This window comes from Mus caroli, unplaced genomic scaffold (genome assembly GCF_978045245.1).
Source record: "Mus caroli unplaced genomic scaffold, Mus_caroli_1 scaffold_19, whole genome shotgun sequence".
Taxonomy (NCBI): Eukaryota; Metazoa; Chordata; class Mammalia; order Rodentia; family Muridae; genus Mus; species Mus caroli.
This window is the reverse complement of record NW_028227274.1, coordinates 20839111-20857000: the sequence shown is the minus strand read 5'-3', so window position 1 is coordinate 20857000 and position 17890 is coordinate 20839111. Positions and strand designations below refer to the sequence as shown.

At 39.7% G+C, this 17890-nt stretch overlaps 1 protein-coding gene across 9 annotated transcripts in view; it reads right to left on the bottom strand.

The window, feature by feature from the left end:
• Dtna (dystrobrevin alpha) overlaps positions 1-17890 on the bottom strand; it is a 255229-nt gene that overhangs the window by 109902 nt on the left and 127437 nt on the right. For all 9 annotated transcript variants that reach the window (XM_085833641.1, XM_029471847.2, XM_085833644.1 and 6 more), the window contains 2 exons: positions 12939-13006; positions 5503-5583 (listed from right to left, as the gene is read on the bottom strand). In XM_085833641.1, coding sequence (XP_085689767.1) covers positions 5503-5583; positions 12939-13006 — 149 coding nt within the window. The remainder of the gene's footprint in view (positions 1-5502; positions 5584-12938; positions 13007-17890) is intronic.

Here is a 17890-nt window from a genome sequence, read left to right as displayed (position 1 = left end):
TATTAAACAGGAGTAACTCTGTGCTCTGATTTGATTCTTATGTTGTCTCCCTGTTGACCGTGAACTTGAACCTGTGTTTCATTGACTCCAAAGTAAGTTTTGAAGGGAAAAGGTGTGCTGACATCGCAGGGCGCCTGGGTCATCACGCACGCCACTGCGACCACAGAAATACTGGTTTTGAAGGAAGTGGTGATTTGCTTAAAAGAAAGATTGAGCAGTGGCACTCCACAGAGCTTATTAATAGTTTACTGGCTGTTTACTTTTGCAGAAATGTAAATAATCTAGAAACTAAAGAGAGGATAGTAAGGAGCAGAGAGTAAGAAATTGTGTTTTCTATGTCGCTGTCCCATTCTTCCTAGGATATAAAGTAGCCAGCTTGATGCTCCTTAGGTTTTAGAGACATCCATTCTTTTATCCTATTAGGGAGGGTTGTTAATTATGTCATGGGGAGGGGAGTTATAACCGAATACAAGGATGAACAAGCACAGAAGCAGTGATGTAGAAAATAACTCTGATGGAGGAGGGCTGAGAGTCATTTGCCATAAAAATGAGGTGGATTTCTTACAGCTGTTCTTTTATCAGCAAGACTAGTAAATGTCTTTGATGGAGGAAAAGACCTAGGCAAGATGGGTTCCTCTAAGTCTAAGGGACTCCAAGGTACTTTGTGTTCCAGAATGAGGGAAGTTACATAGCAACGTGTGTGTGTGTGTGTGTGTGTGTGTGTGTGTGTGTGTGTGAGAGAGAGAGAGAAACAGAGAGACACACACACACAGACACACACACACACACACACAGAGAGAGAGAGAGAGAGAGAGAGAGAGAGAGAGAGAGAGAGAGAAAGGAAAACAGAGAGACATACACAGAGAGAGAGAGAGAAAGAGAGAGAGAAAGGGAAACAGAGACACACACACACACACAGAGAGAGAGAGAGAGAGAAAGGGAAACAGAGAGACATACACACACACACACACACACACAGAGAGAGAGAGAGAGAGAGAGAGAGAGAGAGAGAGAAAGGGAAACAGACACACACACACACACACACACAGAGAGAGAGAGAGAGAGAGAGAGAGAGAGAGAGAAAGGGAAACAGACACACGCACACAGAGAGAGAGAGAGAGAGAGAGAGAGAGAGAGAGAAAGGGAAACAGACACACACACACACACACACACACAGAGAGAGAGAGAGAGAGAGAGAGAGAGAGAGAGAAAGGGAAACAGAGAGACATACACACACACACACACACACAGAGAGAGAGAGAGAGAGAGAGAGAGAGAGAGAAAGACAGAGGGAGAAAGACAGAGGGAGAGAGATAGAGACAGAGAATTTTCCCACAATATTTTATTTTTATTGATAAAACGAAGCATATAATGAATGAGTATAATTTTTCTCTAGTTAATGACTTCTAATGGGGATTAAATTTGCAGGAACAATAATTTACTTAATAGCGTCTACATAATACTGTTTCCTGTTACCAAATAATTCTTGGTCTATACAAAGATTTGCTAGCCTGCCTTTAAGTCTTTTCCACAGCACTGGGAGTCCGTATTCTCAGCATCTACCAAGTATCAAAGGAGATGGCCTCAGCATCTGTAATGGGAATCTGTGCTCTGTGTGCGTAGGATGGGTAATTAACTAACATGCGTAGTCTTTGACTTCAGAAAATAAAAAAATCCATACATTCCTGCTGTATTCAGGTAATTTTCCCTCTGTGGAATGATTTCATAAGAGCCAATTTTATATACATTTCTTCTATGATGTAGGCTTTAAATTTAGTTTTGCTAATATGCAGAATAAATTTTACCTCTAAGGAGTTTCTGCACCTAAAAATAAACATCATGTGCTTTGTTACAGTCCACTGATTTCCATGAAATAAATGCCATAATGAGCTGTCCTGTGCACGACCTGATTGTACCTGTCTCCCCTCCTCTGACTACATGTGGAAACTTAATCTCCAATTCAGCAGCAGAAGGAGGTAGGATCTTTAGGAAAGTGATTAAGTCCTCAAAGTGGAACCTCACAGTGGAGACTCAGGTCCTTATGAAAGAGGCTGTAGGTTATGACATCCCCCTCTCAGTCTCTTGAGGTCTCTTGAGAAGAAAGATGCCATCTAAAATTCAGAAATTGGGCTCATAGCAGACACCAGGTAAACTGGTGCCTTCATCATGAACTTCCCAGCCACTGTTGCTATGAAAAAATAAATTCATTTCTTTTGTTTACAAGCTACATATATGACGACATATTTGTTATAGTATCGAAGGCAGGCTGAGATATCTCAGTAAGTCTGGGTTAGCAGGTGCTAGGCTTCTGCTGCCGGGACACTCTCTCCTTTGCCCTCAACTGTAAGCAAGCTTGGAGTTGCTTTGTCTTAAAGATCAGTCCTGCCCTTTGCTTCACTTGCTCCAACACGTATCATCTTCTTTGTGGTCCTTGCTGCAAGTAGCAAACCTCTGTTCTTTCTCTTTGCTCCTGGAGGTGATCTGCATCTTTGTGCTCTTGAGAGACAAATCCACTGCATTCTGATTTTTATATTATGCTCTTTGTTGTGGAGTAAAACTCCATTACAAGGCACCACAATTCATCGTGTTGGCTTTTACTGTAGAGTAGAATTACCTTGCTCTAATGCAAGGACGTAAATTCAGCACTGGTGAATGTTGTTACTAAAATGATCATGCCCTTTGTCTACATTTCTAGAAGACTCCAACACCGATTAAGATAAGCCAAGATCAATTGGGTTAACATTTCACAAGTAACTCTGAACATTACACTGTTTCATCTATTGTTAGGAAAGAAATTGGAGCAAATGCAGCCACGCATTTGATGTTCTGAGCAACGTGGAAAGCGTATTTAAAGCTTACTACATCCCAGCTATGCTTGCTTTCCTTTCTGAGCTTTAACTTTTAGCTAGTTCTTTTGGACTGTGATTTTTTTTCCTCATTCTAAATATGCATGAAACCTATCAGGTACATTGTAAAGTACAAAATGGTTTTATTTTTTCTGTTTGCTTAATGCCAGTCCAGATTCTTCTTCAAGAAAGTCCCTCACATCAGGGCATGGTCTCTCCAGGACCCCCGGAGTATCATTTCTTACTATGGGCTTATGCACCTCTCAACAGTCCAGCTACCCAGGAGACTATAGGCAACTTTAAGGTCAGTCTCATGGTCAGTCACACTGTCTCTGTTTCCTGACCCATGGCCATACATGTTTACTGAGTTAAGAGGAAACTTGAAGGGATGTGTAAGGAGACACTAGGCAGCTTTGAGGTTCCTGGGTTCCCTATACATGGACTATTGGTGTCCCCTCTGCTTCTATTACTATTCCATACTATTTTCCAAGTAGGTTGGGACACAGTTTTGAATGCAGGATAAGGATTAGACTCAAGAAGAACTAGAAGAAAATTGAAATGTATAAGAATGAGAACAGGCTCTCAGATCAGGAGGACTACGGCCCACAGGATTCACCAGCTACAGTGCCAGCAGTGTGTGCATGTAGCAATGCTGGCTTTAGGGTTGCTGAGCACAAGGACTCTATTCCTCCCTCCACTCTCTTCTCTATCTTCTCTCCCACTTATGTTCTCACTCCTCTTAGCCATTTTGTGGAAGTCCCCACCTTTACTGAAAGGAGCCTACAGAAAGCTTGGCAAAGGTTTATGGGGGATGGAGCTCTCAGTCCATTTTTTCCTTTCCCCCATAATCTGAAAGGCCAGGTGCTGAAACAAGTCATAAGAATGTGGGAGAAATTTTCTCAATTTGGAGAGCCCTCATTTGTTCTATTTTGCAGTGAAGGGAACAGGAAGTTTTTCTCTTTGGAAGTTCTTTCCTTACCTCTTAACGGAACAGGGGTTACTGGCTTATTCATGCTTAAGAATATAAATGCAGCTATGTCTTCTTTTAAAAAGTCAGGTTAATTAATTATTGAAAACAGGGTCTCTGGTAGCCCACTATAGCCTCAAAATCACTATGTAGTTAACAATGACCTTGAATTCTTTTTCCTTCTGACCATGTACTATCTGCTTAATGTGGTGATGGGGACTTTATGTATGCTAAGCAAGCACCCTACCAACTAAAATCTATCTCCAGTCTTGGCCACAACACACACACACACACAGATCTTGGTCTATCGCTTAATACCCTTTAGGTAAGCACATTGAGAGACTGAGTCACTTCACCACCCAGTCCTAAACAACTGGATACAGAAGTCTGGGGTTTGGGGAGCTGCCCTGGAAAAATTCCTGTAGAGACTCTGGCAGGGTAGGCCTGGGAAAGTGGCTGGCTCTGCATTCACTAAGAGTCTAATTTCCATGTTAGAAATTCAACAACTATATGTATATTCTGTGTACAACATTATGGCTTAAAAAAACCAACCCTGTCCTTTACTAATTAGTAAATGGGACGTTATAAATTTTGAATCAGAATCAATTCTTTCAAAAGAACAGAAAAAATTGATACAAATGAATCATGAAGTAATATTTTTGCCAGAGAAAACAGCTGTGGCAGCATGAAGGAGCATGGCAACCCACGGGGAACAGTGAACTGTTCACGTGATTGGCCATTGCTTGCTGTGTGTAGTTTAAATTCTTTTTTTTTTTTTTTTTTTTTTTTTTTGGATTTTGAGAACTGGGTTTCTCTGTGTCGCTATGGTTGTCCTGAAACTCACTCTGTAGACCAGGCTGGCCTTGAACTCAGAAATCCACCTGCCTCTGCCTCCCAAGTGCTAGCTTCCTGGGGTTTGTAAAGCTAGGTCTCTTTTGCCATTATTGCCCACAACTGTAATCAACACATTGATTATTTGGGCTGATTTTATAGCTTTAGAAAGACGCTTTAACATTTTCTCAATGTTTGCAAACACTGATAGTTATATGTGGACATACAGAGACCATTGTATGTATGATGGTTTTCAAAGTACTTGGATAGCATTTAAGATGCCCCAGGTAGAGAAGAGATAAAACACTCCACATAGAATTCAGAAATTTCTCTTGCTTCTAGATTTGTCAACCATTTATCTACCTGCCTATCATATATTTATATTCATATATATAACATTTGTATTTATTATTTACCTATTATCTATCAATCTTCTATCTGTACCTATATATACATATATTCATATATATTTATATCTATCCTTTCATCTATCTATCTATCTATCTATCTATCTATCTATCTATCTATCTATCTATCTATCTATCATCTATCTATCTATTTATATCAATATATCTATACATCTAAACTATATATCTATATCTAGAGAGAGAGATACCTATAGATATAGATCTGAAGAGGCTCATCCATTCTAAGACTTCCGTAGTTAAGACTAAATCAGCCCTCAGAGTTGCTTAGCAACTGTTTCTCTACCATTCATGACCACAGTTCCCCCTTTATTCTTGTGTAAGCATATGTTTATCAATCCTCGTAAGAAAACCTGGTTTGAATAAGCCCAGTTAAGAAGTGTAAATGATAGTACTCATACAGGTAATTAGCACAAACAAAAGGCACACTTACAATTGCATTTCTTCTGCACAAATCTCAGCTTGCATGCTGTTCTGTAGGTGGAGAGTCGGATGCGATCCAGATCTTGAGCCCCTAGTCAAGGGAAAAAGAATATACATATGGTATGCCATGTGTGTGGAAAGGAGCTTGTAATGTTTGTAAATAAAACAATTACAGATAGAATCCATATGCTTATTGGTACATTGGTTAGAATATAAATATTAGTTTAAGGCCCAGAAAGGTCTATCCAATATTCAGGATCCCAGGGAAGAGAGATCTGGTGTCTAAGTAGATTGCCAACCATGATCACGCACCAAGGAATACAGCCTCTGTCTGCTGAGTCTGTCATTTTCTAGAATGAGCTACTCAAGTTATGACTTGAGTAAGAGCAAGAATGTCTCAGAATTAATCACCGAATCAATGATATTTTCAATTCTTCGTTATTGTCATTAGAACATAGCTGTTAGAGCAAGTGCTTCAGGAAACCCCAGCATTTGCAAGGTCAGGATGATGATACATCAGCTATTTCACAGGATGGCTGTAAAGCAATTGAGGGTGTACTAGAGTGTACTCCTAATGCTCTCGTGGAGGCCATCCATATTCTCACTAATGTTATCTCGAAACCTGAGCAGAGCCTCCTTTCCCAAACCAGCTTCTCCTCCCATCCGTTCTAGCACTGTAAGAGCGACATGTCCCCTTGTTCTTTCTGCTGCTCTTACTCTACGCCTCCATGCAGGGGGACCTAGCTCTCTGCAAAGGCTTCCGAGTTGTGTACATACTTCTTGACTGATGATGCAAACCCTGACATTAAGGGGTGGTTGGGAAATGAGCAACAAAATAGCTTTGCAGCTACAACAGCGCACTGCTTCACACACCATGGGAGTGGTGCTATGGAACCATGTTGGATTTGGAGAACAGAAATTGTGGCATGCTACACAGTCTTTTTTTTTTTTTTTTTTTTTTTTAGAAGTTTAGCTTCTCTAACCTAAAATATTATGAATTTAATTTAATTTTACTTGTGTGGCATTTTGTTGAATGTCTATCAATACTAACTGTTCTCCTTGTCTTTGTCCAAGTCATTATTAAAATCAATGACATAAGCAGGCCCACTAATAGAGTCCCTGTACCACTGGAGGTCAGTCTTCCTTCAAGGCTGACTGAACTATTAATTGTTGCCCTAGACATGACCATGACACTCTCTGTAAGTTTACTTAAACTGTGGCCCAGCTCATGTTGTCCAACATATGCACAACCTAAGAGCCTTTGCCAATACCTTGTTGAAATTAGGATTAATATTTATTTAATGGCATTTTCTGATTTAGCATTCTGGTGACCTTATTAAAGAAGGAAAATAGTTTATTTTTATTAAAATGTAGAATTTAGATAAACAATATAAGAAACAAGACAGCCTGTTCTCCTGTTGCATTATTTTTCTGGGGAGAATAATGCCTTTTTCATTATATTTCATTAGCTACTAATAGTATTTCTTTAAAAGTTACATCAGTGCTCTATAATCCTTAAAACCTGAAAATTCCGCTCATTTAAGTGACTTATCAGACTTGCTTCACACTAATATACAGTGGGAGACAAATAATCAAAGGCAATGATAGATATAATTTCTTCTATATTTGTATATATTTGAAATGTTTTATAATAAAAACTGTAAAATGCATATCCTCAAATCCCTCCTACCCATTTCACAGATCCATTCACAGTTATCAGTTGGAAGTCCTGTTTTCTTTTTAACTCATCTTTTCATGTTTTTTCTTCTCCATTCTTCTTTGCCTTCCTCTCACACATGTTATTAATTTTCTTTCTTTTTTCCCTATTCGTTCATCAAACCAACCCAAAACCAAACCAACCAACCAATCAGCCAACTAACCAACCAACGAACCAATCAGCCAGTCTTTAGTAGTTTTGATATTTGCTTTATTACACTAACTTTTTACATTGAAAGTTTCACACATTACACATGTGCTTGCTATTTATGTTTCAAAAGCTCATTATAAAATATTTTACTAAGAATGTTCTTAAAGTAGTAAACATTTTGTTCATTTAAAGTTTTCACTTAGAATGAAGATGAAACTATAAACTATGTGCTTGAACTATTTATTATTCCTGATGATTGACTGAATGAGCGTGTGCATGTGTGTGCATGAGTGTACATGTGTATTGTACACCCAAGAGAGCCAGAGGAGGAATGTGATAGTGTTATAATACAGTCGCCCCTTGAACCCCTATGTTCTTTGAGATGCTTACACCTATACTGTTGGACATGCCTTACTGATCCCTGAGCGCCTATCTTTTTAAAATAAACTCTAGCTCTGCTTCATGGATTACCCTGAAATTCCTTCCCTCTATATTGTCAAGGATCCTAGTTTTACCTGAGCAAAGTCCCTAAAAAGATGAAGGGATTTCTTAGTTGTCTGTGATTCCTTGTTGAGGGCTTAAGTCTTGTGGGCATTCACTGTCCATGTTGGCATGGCTATTGTTGTTCTTGCTCAGCTCAGGTTCAGGCAATCACATTGGTGAGACTTGGTGGGTGTAGCTTCTTACATCTTTCCCTGAGCTTCGGGGTCTAACAGTCTTTCTACCCTTCTTCCACAATGTCCTCTGGGACATAGGTGTGGGATTTTATCCATTTTGTAGATTTCTCCATTTGGACACTCCAGGGAAAAGCACACCAATTGGTTATCCAATACCAAATAGTCAGCCATGAAAATATACATACAAATAACATTGCACAGACTGAGCAGGTTATATTTAGGATTATATTATATATAATATAAATTTATTAAATGTAATATATTAATTAAACGTATATGCATGTAGCAACAATTAATGAAAAAGAGGCCATGAATTTGAAAGAGAACAAAGAGGGCAAGTGGGATGATTTTAAAGAAAGAAAGGGAAGTGAGAAGTGATGCAATTATATTATAATCTCAAAAATAAAAAGTAAGGACAAAAAAGATGAAGCAGATTCCTTAAGTTGCTGCTGCTGACAGTGATAGTGTAGACCTATCCCTCTGCTGCTGACTAGACCATGTAATCATTCCCAATGGGCCTGTGCTGCAGCCACCCAGGCTGAGCCAGCTCTCTAGTCTTTGTCAGACAGACTGGGACTGAAACTTTCCTTTCCTCTGCCTAACTTGAGAACTGTTTCTTCAGGCCTTTAGGCTTCAGAGCTTCCATTTTTTTCCTGAGTATTTAACTTTAGTTCAACTCTTTATTGTTACTCTTAACTGGGATTCCTTTCAGATGCAAATTTCTCAAACTCTTGTCAGTTTTACAACCCCAGAGTGTCTTTCAAAGGATCTTGGAGGTCAGCTTCAGGGAAAGTAAGGAATAGGACCTATTCCTATTTCTCAGTCTCCCTGGAAGGGCCACATTTTCTTCTTCTTCTTCTTCTTCTTCTTCTTCTTCTTCTTCTTCTTCTTCTTCTTCTTCTTCTTCTTCTTCTTCTTCTTCTTCTTCTTCTTCTTCTTCTTCTTCTCCTTCTCCTTCTCCTTCTCCTTCTCCTTCTCCTTCTCCTTCTCCTTCTCCTTCTCCTTCTCCTTCTCCTTCTCCTTCTCCTTCTCCTTCTCCTTCTCCTTCTCCTTCTCCTTCTCCTTCTCCTTCTCCTTCTCCTTCTCCTTCTCCTTCTCCTTCTCCTTCTCCTTCTCCTTCTCCTTCTCCTTCTCCTTCTCCTTCTCCTCCTCCTCCTCCTCCTCCTCCTCCTCCTCCTCCTCCTCCTCCTCCTCCTCCTCCTCCTCCTCCTCCGGTATTTTCTTCATTTACATTTCCAATGCTATCCCAAAAGTCACCCATTCCTTCCCCCCAAACTCCCCTATCCACCCCCTCCCACTTCTTGGCCTTGGTGTTCTCCTGTACTGAGGCATATAAAGTTTGCAAGACCAATGGGCCTCTCTTTCCAAAGATGGCCGACTAGGCCATCTTCTGATACATATGCAGCTCGAGACACAAACTCTGGGGGGGGTACTGGTTAGTTCATATTGTTGTTCCACCTATAGGGTTGCAGACCCCTTTAGCTCCTTGGGTACTTTCTCTAGCTCCTCCATTGGGGGAACTGGGATCCATCCAATAGCTGACTGTGAGCATCCACTTCTGTGAGATCAAAAATTCAGGTGACAGCAGATGCTGGCGAGGATATGGAGAAAGAGGAACACTCCTCCATTGTTGGTGGGATTGCAAGCTTGTACAACCACTCTGGAAATCAGTCTGGCAATTCCTCAGAAAATTGGACATAGTACTACCGGAGGATCCAGCAATACCTCTCCTGGGCATATATCCAGAAGATGTTCCAACAGGTAAGAAGGACACATGCTCCACTATGTTCATAGCAGCCTTATTTATAATAGCCAGAAGCTGGAAAGAACCCAGATGTCCCTCAACAGAGGAATGGATACAGAAAATGTGGTACATTTACCCAATGGAATACTACTCAGCTATTAAAAAGAATGAATTTATGAAATTCATAGCCAAATGGATGGACCTGGAGGGCATCATCCTGAGTGAGGTAACCCAACTGAGTGGTTGTACAAGCTTGCAATCCCACCAACAATGGAGGAGTGTTCCTCTTTTGAGGTAACCCAAAAGAACTGACATTCTTCTTGATCTTGTTCTTGTCTTCTTGTTTTTCTCATTCTTCATCTTCTTGTTCTTCCTCCTCCTTCTCTTGCTCCTCCTTCTCCTAATTCTGTTCCTCTTCCTCCTCCTCTTCCTTCTCTTCCTCTTTCTCCCCTTTTCTCTTTCAACTTTTACTTAATTCTTCTCTCATACAATACATCCCAGAGCCTGACTTAATTGTTATCACTAGCAATCAGATTGCTTAATCACATTGAACAACTTCCAAGTTAAAAAGTCCAGTAACTCTCCAGTAGCTGCCTTCAGTGCAAGTGCCTTCAAATACAGGAGGTTAATCTCTTGTCCTTACTGTAATACTTTAATAAGTCTTTATTGTGCATTTAGCTTATGTGATCCTGCGATGAGAATATTCTTTCACATCTGTAATACTCAGAACACCAAAGCTTCCTCCCCTTCACCTTTTCTCTTTTGTTTAAAAATTATTTCAAGAAAAAAAAAAACAGAAATAACCACACTTACAACTTCCTAGTCCCTTTGTGCTGTCTGGACATCACAGATTCCTGGAAAATGTTATTTTTTAAATTATTGGCTATTTTGACACACTGTCAAGAAGATTTTCTTTGCCTGTGTGATAGTCCACCCATCAACAGCATTTCCTCCCTTTGCATGCAGGCCATTGTTCCTCTGCTACTGTCTGTGATTGCTGGTGAAGCCAATTGATATCTTTCACAGTCCTTGGCCTATGTGGGAAGAATGAGACCTTTTTGGTTTGCTTATTTATTCTGATAATTAGTGCAGCTTACCAAGCTATTTAACACAGCACCTTGACAGTCCTGTAACATTCCTAGGAAAAGATTAACTTATAATTGAGTACTAGTTCTCCTATGTCTTATTTATATAAAGAAAATTTAGAATTATTCCTTGTAACCCACACTCTTCACAGGGTTTCACATCGCCCATGGCTTCCCAAGGATGAATTTGGACTCCTGAACCTCCTGCCTCTACCTCCCTGGTGCTAAGATTACAAATGAGTGTCAAGATGTCTGGCTGCAAGTTGTTCTGCGTGTATGAACTTAAGATTTGTGTTAAGCTTTCCTTGATTATTACAGTTTTAATTTAATAGACATGTATAACATTGCTATTTACCTGTGCCTGGAATTGCACCAGCTAGGGAAGAAACTGGACATTTAAACTTAGATAAGTGTTGCTAAAATTGTTACGTAAGCACACTTTTGTAATTCCTACAGTGTGCCAGCTGATAAATATTTAGCATTTCAAAGATAAGTTCAAAGATTTAACAGGTTTTCTTTGTAGAAAATATGAATTACCTTTTTGTGTCTGGCAAGATATTTGCCCGTGATGGAGTTTACTCAGATGTTAAGAAAGGTTTTTCCCTCCACAAAATACATGATTTTTAAAAATATTTTCCCTTGTTTTTAATTATGCAAATAAGTATTTCCCTTTAAAAACTTCATTTTCAATTAAAAAAAGACCTGTATATTCGTGGCATATGCTACACTGTTATGATCCATGTAGAACAATTTAGTGTAGCAAACTAACATTTTATAATTTATTTATTTATTTGTTTGTTTATTTCTCATGGGGATACTACAAAGTATCTATTCTCTATAGAAAATTTGAAAGATGCAAGACATAATTAACAGCAGTATGATAGTTTATTGAAATTTATTCCTCTAGTCTAACTAAGATCTTGAAAGATCATAACCAGATGTGTACCTATAAAAAAGCCACAATTCTAGGGGACCAATAAGTCATTCCAAATAAAGATAGCAGCATTTAATACAGCAGGATATGCTAGGAAGTCTCGGCTGAAACTCTCACAGACACTTGTGATGCTGTAAGTGGGAAAGGCAGACAGATGTCTGGGAATCCCCACATCCATTTTAACTCTCCTTCCTCTGTTAATTCTAGCATTGCATGGGTGCCACCAGATGGTGGGAAAAGGATTTTAAAATCCCAACCTTATGATCAGAGAACCTTTCTTTTACTTCCCAGACCCATTTCCTGCCAATCACATCCCTCCCATTTTCAATATAAAATTCTTTTCTATCACCTTTCCCTCTCAAGGGGAAGAGCACATGAGTCACCCCTGGACACTGTCGCCTTTGCTCATGAAGGGAAGAACAAAAAATAAAACACACAGGACAGGAGAACTCATGTTTTTCTTTATAACATGCAATTTGAGGAGGATGCTTCCCCTCTTTTTATGAACAATCAAACAGGTCCATAAGGGAGATGTTACTACACCAGTTTCATAACATCACACACTTTCATAGGCCAGCCATCAGGACATGCCATCTGTGTTTGTGGTCCTTACATATGTCAGCCCCAAACTGCTCTCATCTTTTGTTATACTTTGCTTTTTTTCTTTATGGTTTTGGTGACAAACTGCCTTACAAAGGTGATCCAAACGAGAGCATATTCCCATTTCATCCTTCTTTCTGATTTGAATGCATTATGTCATTTTCCAGGGTAGACATTCAAAGGCGTATTTTATAAATTGTATACTAAGGCAGCCACTTGGTAATGCAGACAGGTGAGTGCATACTGCAAATCCTAGTGGACTGTATTAAAGTCAACACTGAGCAGTGCTGTCAAACGTGCCTGCTCATGTACAAATACAACCTATGAAATAGAGAGTGTAGAAGCAAATAATAATAAATTGCAGAGTAATTTAATTCTCACCTAATGAGAAAATAAAATGGCCAAATGCATCGTTATGGAAGGAACTGAGGATTTTTATGGAGAAGTCCAGAGGCCCTGAGGAAGACATGGTTATTTCTGGTCTTCTCATGAATATTCAATGAACACTGAAGTGAGTTCCTTAAAAGCTCCATACTTACTCATCTCTGCAAACAGCTGTCTTCTTTCTGCCATGGTGTTTCCTCTTTTTCCACTATCTTCAATCATTCTGTGAGACAAAATTGTGCCATGTGTTATTCTCATGCTAAGAAGGCAAACGGACGTTTCTGTGTAAGCACATCCCGTGTACTTGTACCATGACAACAATCATTTAGATTAGTAGATAAGGCACTTGGCACTTAGGTAAGATGACCAGGTGAGGATCCTCAGATCCAGGTAAAAGCAGGGTGGGGTTGGCATCTGCCTCTTTTCTCATTACTTGGGAAATAGACATAAGAGATTCCTGGGACAAACTGGCTAGACAGATGATCCCCACTTGGGTATTCCAGGTCTAACAAGAGACCCTGCTTCAATAAATAAAGTGGAGAAGAACCGAGCAAGACATTTGGTGACAACTTAGCGCTTCCATATGGATCCCCTAATACTTAGAAAGCACACACAAAAGTATAACCTTTATACGTTTACACATTTATAAATGAAATATATCATTTATTTAGTCTGCTATGCATATTAATGTACATACTATTCACATACCACATGCCATATAGTTGTTGAAAGGGATATACATGTTTTTATTTGCTAACATGCAAGGAGTCTCAGAATTGGCCTGGTGGAGCTGCCTGGAGAAGCATACACTATAGGCATTTTAGATTAGAGTCCTTGGCTCCTGGGGCACTGTGCACCTTTCAGTTCCCAGGAAACCAAAGCACTCACTGAGGCAGTGAATGGTTTAGGCTGCTCATGGTTTTTCTGTGTCCTTCAAGTCAGCAAAGCATATAGAAGCTTGGCTGAGCAATTAGTCTTAGACATTAATCTTGTGTATCCTGTCTTTCTTGCAACAGTCATTGTATCCTGGGAACCCTTATTATATCTGTTTTGATAATTGTATAAAATGTCTGATTGATTGGAATAAACTTGTCTCAGCCTCAGAGTTGCTGTGATCCCTCTGACCTAACCTGATTGACATTCCTGCTGACCATAATCAGGTAACCCTGGCTCATTAAGTAAATGCTGGTGCTTACACTGATATAAAAATTACTAAGCATCATATAATCAAATACTATAGCTAAATACAGCCATTGTGGTGGTTTGAATGAGAATGGTCCCATAGGCTCATATTTGAATGAGTTGGCAGATTTTAGGAAGAATTAGGAGGTGTGGCCTTGTTAGAGGAGGCATATTATGTCACTCTTGGTGGGTTTTTGGTCTTAAAAGCCCAGGGCATTCCCAGTTAGCTTTCTCTTTCTCTGCTTTCTACTTGTGGATCAGATGTAATCTCTCAGCTCCTGCCCTGGTACCACACACTACTTCTTACTACCATTCTTTTTGCCTCATGAGCATGGATTCTCACTATCTAGAACCATTAGCATTAATAAGTGTTTATAATTTTCCTTTATTATGCTGTCTTATCACAGTAATAGATAAGTAATTAAAATGGCTATCTATTCAATGGTAGGTGTTTTACTTCGTATAGAGCAATGATTCTCAACCTGTGAGTCCATGTCCCCTTGGGGGGGCGTGTCAAATGACCCTTTCTTAAGGCTCACATATCAGATAGCCTGCATATCATATTTACATGCCATAGAATATATATTATAGCATATATATTATAAACATAACAACAAAATTAATATTATGGATGGGACTCACCACATCATGAAGAGCTACATTAAATGGTCACAGTACAAAGAAGGTTGAAGACCAAAATATAGAGTATCTCTTACAATTCTGAGAGTACCTATTTAGATTTGAAAGCAAATATCTTGAATCTAGCACATCAGATGAGGACTCAATGACTGTGAATGAAGGGTACAGAACCTCAGAGCTACAGGCTCTCTCCTGCTGCTTGTCCCGTGTACACCCGTAACCTAAGTTTAGAGGCAGGTGATTTTCTATTGTCAATTCCTAAGTTAAGTGTAACTTAATGTGTACATAATTACTTCACACAGGTGGTTGAGTTCTCATCTCTTTCTTCAACTGTGCCATTATTCCCTATGAGCCAATTTTAAAAATGTTATCAAAATCCAAACAACGAAAACAGAGAATAAAAATTGGGCTTGAGGAATAAGATAAAGAGAAAGTTAATAGGAATGTCACTTATTAACAGGGATCGTTTTAGGGTAAATATTGAGGTTATAAGTTAATGAGCTGAGCTTTTATTATATCTGGTTAAAGTTTAACAAAAACCAACTTAGGGTCATCCATATGCTAGACAAGTGCTCCACCATTGAGCTATATCCTCAGGTATTTTATGCTGTTTTGAAATAGAGTCTTGCTAAACTTCCCTGCGTGGTTTTCATTTCACAGTATCTCAGCTTCCTGAGTGGCTGGGATCTCAGGGATATACCACCATACCTAGCTTTAGTTAAACTATTAGAAGCTATAACCATACATATCTGTATAGCATCATGCCTTCCATTTTGATTCTCAGGCATAGTGAACACATGGAATGCCTGCTGGATCTTTGGTTTTTCTTTGGATGGGCCCCACCCTTTCTGAAAGGGTTTTGTCCATGTTGCTCTAACTTGTAGCCACTCCCAGCTCTAAGTCTAGCTGTGTCTTACTCTGAATTCTCCCACAACTCTATGATGACCTCGATTCAGAACCTCTATAGTATGCATATACAGTCTTCCTCTGGATGATGTGTATCTGTTCCACAGAGCTTTGGCCAGTACCATGTATCCTCCAGGAAGTGTACTGGGCCCTGGAGAAAACATAGGTGCTGAGTCAGAGCTCCTTTCTGCAGATTTCTTGCTCTATGGTAAAGAGATACATGAGCATGAAAGCATGTATGTGACATATAGTGATCTGGAGAAAAACCTTTCCTCTTCCTCTCTGGCTCCCATCTCCACCTCCTTCACTGCAGAGGAAGTGGGTAGATAACACCTGACATCTGGATAGAGCTCCCAACGTTTATTTTAAGGGCTCAGAAGCAGAAGGAAAGCAGTGGGGAAGTCAGGGAAGACATCCATGGTGCTTTCCTGGGTCTGTCTATGTTCTGGGGCAGGACAGAGAAAAAACAGAATAAACATGAGGGAACACAGCCTGGGGACTGAATGAGAATATTCTGAGTTGTGCTGACTGCCTGGACCATGCACATGTACTGAAATGTCTCATTTCCATGCTAACGGTGTGTTTCTGAAAGTAGTTGAGGATGGTAACTTCATTCATTTAAGGTTCTTCACAGGTGGCCAATAGTGTTTATTGGAGAAATGAATGAATGCAAAGAAGTGGAGACAGGTGAAACAAAATAAACTAAAATTTCTTTCCATAAAATAGACTTTCCAACTATATTTCTACAATATGACACAGAAAAATGCAATTCAAACTGTACTCATTTCAGAGGTTTATTATTTGAAAAATGAGAAAACAGATTTATGTTTATTGAAATCCAGGACTCAGGTTGATGATATGGCTCAGTAGTTAAGAGCACTGGCTGCTCTTTCAGAGGTCCTGAGTTCAATTCCCTTCAATTCCCAGCAGCCGCATGGTGACTCATGGCCACTTATAAGGGCATCAGTTGGCCTCTTCTGGTGTGCTGGTGTGCATGCAGCAAAGCACTCACATAGCAAATACATACACACACACACACACATACACACATACATACATACATACATACATATATACATACATACATACAGAAATAAGTGGAAACAAATCCAGGGCTATAAACTTTTAAGCAAAAGCCTGTCTCATGAAGTAGAAGCTGAAGGAGTTGCACACTCCATGAGCATCAGCTTCTGGTGTGCTTGCCAACACTTATTATTAATCCACTCACAAAAGAACCACGAGTTACACAATAATTAGTAATTTTCATGGTGCAGTAAAGTGTATAGTCTATGAGGGAAAACTTATTGGTATTAAATCTTATGAGACATCAAAAATACAATATCAGACTAAAAGGAAAATGGTCACTTCTCATTATCTCCAGAGTCCCCGGGAAACTACTACCGGATAAAATGGATAATATTTACTTTCTGCATTTATTATGTGAAGGAAGGAGTGGGCATGCTAGCTAGCTTCCATCTCAAACTGATTCAGTGTGTGGTGTGGTGTGGTGTGTGTGTGTGTGTGTGCATATGTGTGTGTGTGTGTGTGTGTGTGTGCATGTGTGTTCTTTGATCAGTCTCCACATTATCCCTAGAGACTGGCTCCCTCACTGAGCTGGCTGATGGGTTTAGAATGGTGACCAGTTAGCTCCAGAGGCTCTTGTCTTTACCTTCCCAGTGCTGGCATTACAGGTGCCACCACCATGCTCAGCCATTTTGCATTAGTACAGGAACTCTCAATTCAGGTGTTCAGGCAATAAGCTCTTTACTGGTGGGACCATCTCCCCAGCTTCTCCTGATGAGGGTAGAGCTCTTGAACTGTGTTCAAGAATCAGAGAGGCGAGTCCCACTATTGTTGGTTTTATGGCTTGCAGTTTAACTCATGAGTGGAAATGACATTTTGATGTCACATTTCGTCACCTTAGAAACAGAGGGCCCTTGACAGAGGATGTGCTGAACGCTTCTGAAGGTGTGTAGTTTTACTTGTTAAGCAATGGAACTTGGCAAGGATCTCTAGTTTTTCACAAATTTTAGTAAAACAATAGTTGTCTAAAGTTGGGAAGGGAAAGTATCATTACTTGTCATAGGTGTGCGGGTTCACCTACACAAGTCATTTGTTTAATTTGTGTCTCTCCTTCTTGTAGATAAGACACTACAAACTTAGACTCTCATGTAATAATGTGAGACATGGGTGAGTGGTGGTTCCTGCTGCTATTCCCCAGACTAAAGCTCAGTCCTCTGAATCATACAGAGGGGCCTGTTATTCTGACTCATAAATTCTCACCTGCTCTTTAAAGAAATTTTTATAAAGTGGGAGCTCTGGCATTCATGTGCCTCTGCTTCCCGACTGCATACACAGTGTGAGCAGCCATAGTCATTTC